The following is a 3,926-nucleotide window of genomic DNA, read 5'->3' on the forward strand; positions in this document are numbered from 1 at the left end:
GTGTGTCACTCATGGACAAATGCTAAAAAGTGGTAGTTCCAAGGAAGGCAGGGGGTGTTGAGATGAACAGACCCTGGGAATTGGCCCCCGGGTGAGTTTATATCGGGTACCTTTTACAAGCTACAATCCTCTGGCCGAGAAAAGTCACTCCCCTTTCTGATTCTCATTTGTAAAATGGGAGGGTTGTAAGGATGAAGTGAAGATAAGGTAGTGATAACAATGAAGGTCAAGAACGTGGCCTACAGTAAGCAGATAGCCTAGTCCCTTCCCCAACATTAGTTAACTGTGGCTCGCCAAAGTCACAGTGAATTCCTTAGAACTAAAGTGGAGCAATCGCTTCTGGCAGATTCAAACTTCAAGGTGCTTCCTCAAAGACCTTTTATTAAAAAAAAAAGTTACCTGTAAAGTGAACATTTCAGAGTCCCCCCCTCCGCTCATTATTAAGTAGAAAAGATTGTTTCCCCTTTGGATCCCGACATCCTAAATTGTAATCTTCTCACACCATGCTCCACTACTAACCAGGCCCATGGCTTTGGATACAGACACTGCTTCTTTTCCCTTTGTGCAAACAGGTTTGGGGGCTGTCTTGGTGTGAACTCCTTGAGGTGCGAGGGTGGGAGGGGTTAGGAAAGTGAGGGAGAGCAGGGTGGCACTCAGGAAGTTCTCCAGGGTGACTGATTGCAAGTTCATTTTGTATCTCAGAATGTCACGTCCCAGTCTGTCCTGCACTCATGATATTGAAGAATACAGGTGCTCCTTCAGTTTCAGCTGAAATGAAAAAGTGAGGCCCTCTCCCCAAGCCTAGGAGACTAGAGGGTCTCCAGGAGCATTTCTTAAGGGGACTTGTTTAAAGAAGCACAGATGTGCAGCTTCTCTGGGGCTAGTTGGAGTTTGGTGACAAAGCAGCTGCTCAATCCCTTGAAAAAAGAAATATACCTCTTACCTGAGGACTTATCATGGGCAACAGGATTTAGATCTCGCCAGTCAAAAGGATGAACCAGGGCAAGGCAGCTGCAGAGGCAGAAAAGCGCATGCAATTTGGGTGGCACCATCTTGGGAGCTGAGCAGTGGTTTCAGCTTAATCTCCTTCAGAGCAGATGATTGAAAGAAAAAAACATGCAATGAAGATGATTTAAACAGGCTGACAAATCAGAGAGATAGAGGTTCTAGACGCATTTGGGAAAAAAATGAAACATGCGTTTTCTGGGCTGGGTTTTAGATAGGCAGGAGGGTGGCAAAATCCTTGGGAATGCTGGATTGTAGAGCACAAAAGTGATCATTTTAGACAGATTAGGGGTTTGGTCACTAGTTTCCTAACTTTATAACAGTCTGGTTTGGTTACAGAAATAGCAACAAAGTATAATGATAGCCATGTCATCATCCTAATATATCATCATCCTAATATCTATAGGTGTGTCTAACACATAGTCAATAGAAAGTTTTGGCTGTTTCCACCATGCAGTGATTGCATTTCCACTTCTGTGGCTGATTTTGGTGTTAATGATGATATAGTTTTGTTGATTTCCATAAGCCGACTATGCTGTGAGATTCTGAAGAGCAGAGGTCTGATTTGCTGTCCCAGTGCCTCACAGGGAGTTGGTGTTGAATAAATGTTGAATCATTGAATGAAAAGATAGGCGTATCGGACTTGGGGTAATAATAAAGTATATTACCATTAGGCTGGATGCTACCATCTTATTAGCAAAAACTATCTTGTATGTGTGTATCACTTTCCCCCTTTAAAATCTGTCTGTAAACTTTGGGGGTGATGGATATGGTCCAAGCCACCACCATCTCTCCAGGATTATTGGCAGTAATTTCTAGTTGCTCTACCCGCTTTTGCCCTTCCGTCTCTAGCCTGTCCCCAACATGGCAGCCGGAGTGATCCTGTCACTCTTCTGCTCTCCACTTCCAAAGGGCTTCAAGAGCAGAAGCCACAGACCTGAAAGGAACTATGTCGTTATATTCAGCCGACTCCCTGCTCTGATCTTACTTTAGGATTATATGTAGTTTTTATCATAAAGTTAATCCATGATTTCAAAAATCCAAACCCAATAGGCTAAGGGAGGAAAAAAGTTGACTTGCTTCTTTACTCATGACTTGCTGAAAGATTTTTTTTCCAGATGTATTTCTGTGCTTGAATATACACACATACATAATATACCCACAGAGACGTAAATATATACACACACATACATACAAATATATGTACTTATATAGTTTTACAATGTGTTTATAAAGCTTCATACTTATATTCAGATTGCTTTTAATTTGATAATGTATCGTAGAAATCTTTTCATGTCAGTACCTAGCACTATAATTTCTATTTTAAAATGGCACTAGGAGTTGCTCAAAAAGAAAAAAAAAAAAAAGACCATTCACTAAAGAAATAATGATATTGCTAACAGTTGAAGGCTTATTATGTGCCAAGCATTTTGCACAGTTCCTGGCGGAAATTAAATTATCCTATTTGATCATCACCAAAACAATCTGTGAGGGGTGTTAGGTTATCTCTATTCTATTGATGAGGAAATGGAAGCCAGGGGAGTTTAACTGGTTTGTCTAAATCACACAAGGATCAAGTGCGAGAGGCAGGGCTTATAGCTGGAAGGTATGAGTCCCTGTCTTTAACCAAAATGTACCAACTTGAGTAATGTCGATCTCTGTTTGCTCTAAAACTGCAATTTCCTAAAATTAATGAACAGAACCACCATCGAAATGATGCCCAGGGTATTCACAAACTGCTTCTTAGATTGAAAGGATGACTTAACGAGTTAGAAATTATTTCCTAAAGAGATGGGAATCTGTCACGTTGTTCTTGCCCTACATTATATTTGGAGCAACATGACGAGACCCTCTGGAAACCACACAGGACTCTGTACGAATCCAGAGGAATAGCAACTGAGTATTCCACACGAGCAACAGAAGAGGATGACCCGAAGCCAGGCCATGTTCACCAGCTTCCACAATTAACTCTCTTTTTTTTAGAAACAGAGTCTCTTTCTGTCATCCTGGGTAGAGTGTCATGGTGTCATAGCTCACAGCAACCTCAAACTCTTGGGCTCGAGCGATCCTCCTGCCTGAGCCTCCTCACGATGAACTCTCTTAATGTTGTCACAACTTGGTTTTTCATCAAGTAACATCAGCCACAGAAAATATTTAGAGGGGCATTTAGCAGAGGGCTTTAGAAAATCTACCCTGATACTTACAGCCTGTGACGGAATAGGGAGAGTGTCCTTCAGCTCACAGGAAAGGTCCCGGGAATGAAGATGAAAACAAAGGAAAGTGAAGTGGAACCCAGCAGGGAAACTAACAGGGAGTTTTAGGATTTTTAGGAATGTCACTCTCTAAGCCAGAGGTTAACTTGCCCACAGCTCTTTGGGCTTCATCACGCTTTTCCTGCCAATAATCCCAAACAGTATTAGTGACAACCGGCTGCTGGCACAGCTCCCCGGAGCTGCTCTGCCCTCCCCACATTCCCTAGCAGACCAGTGCCAGGGCCATCCCCTTTGGTCCTCAAAGGACAGCAGGGCAGAATTAAAGCCAGGGGACACAGCATGCCAGGATTCCCAGCCTGTGCTGACAGGAGCTGCAAAGGTTCTTGGGGAGCTTTGAACATACTCATTCCTGAGACCTAGCCCAGACCTGCGTCTTTACAAGGCAGCCCCAGGCATCTGCACGTTCCCGCCTGGAAGGTAGTGGTTGGAAACTGCGGCACTGCAGTAAAAGTATCATTTTCTTAGTTTATTTACTGCCCTACCATATGTAACATCTGATCTGATCTTCCAAGTAATGATCCTTTAAATCAGGAGTATCCAACAATTTTTTTTTCTCTGTCACACATTGGAAGAATAAGCATCGTCTTGGGCCACACATTAAATACACAAACACGAGCTAAAGCTGATTAGCAAAAAAAAAAAAAAAAA

At 42.7% G+C, this 3,926-nt stretch overlaps 1 protein-coding gene across 3 annotated transcripts in view; it reads right to left on the reverse strand.

The window, feature by feature from the left end:
• The window catches only part of PLA2G7 (phospholipase A2 group VII), a 31,122-nt gene that overhangs the window by 14,933 nt on the left and 12,263 nt on the right, over positions 1-3,926 (reverse strand). For 2 of the 3 annotated variants that reach the window (XM_023512920.1, XM_003789247.3), the window contains exon 2: positions 944-1,086. The exons of the other annotated variant lie outside the window; for it this stretch is intronic. In XM_023512920.1, coding sequence (XP_023368688.1) covers positions 944-1,052 — 109 coding nt within the window. In that variant the 5' untranslated portion in view covers positions 1,053-1,086. The remainder of the gene's footprint in view (positions 1-943; positions 1,087-3,926) is intronic. 3 annotated transcript variants of the gene reach the window in all.

Source organism: Otolemur garnettii, unplaced genomic scaffold, assembly GCF_000181295.1.
Source record: "Otolemur garnettii isolate 467f Iridium unplaced genomic scaffold, OtoGar3 scaffold00031, whole genome shotgun sequence".
Taxonomy (NCBI): Eukaryota; Metazoa; Chordata; class Mammalia; order Primates; family Galagidae; genus Otolemur; species Otolemur garnettii.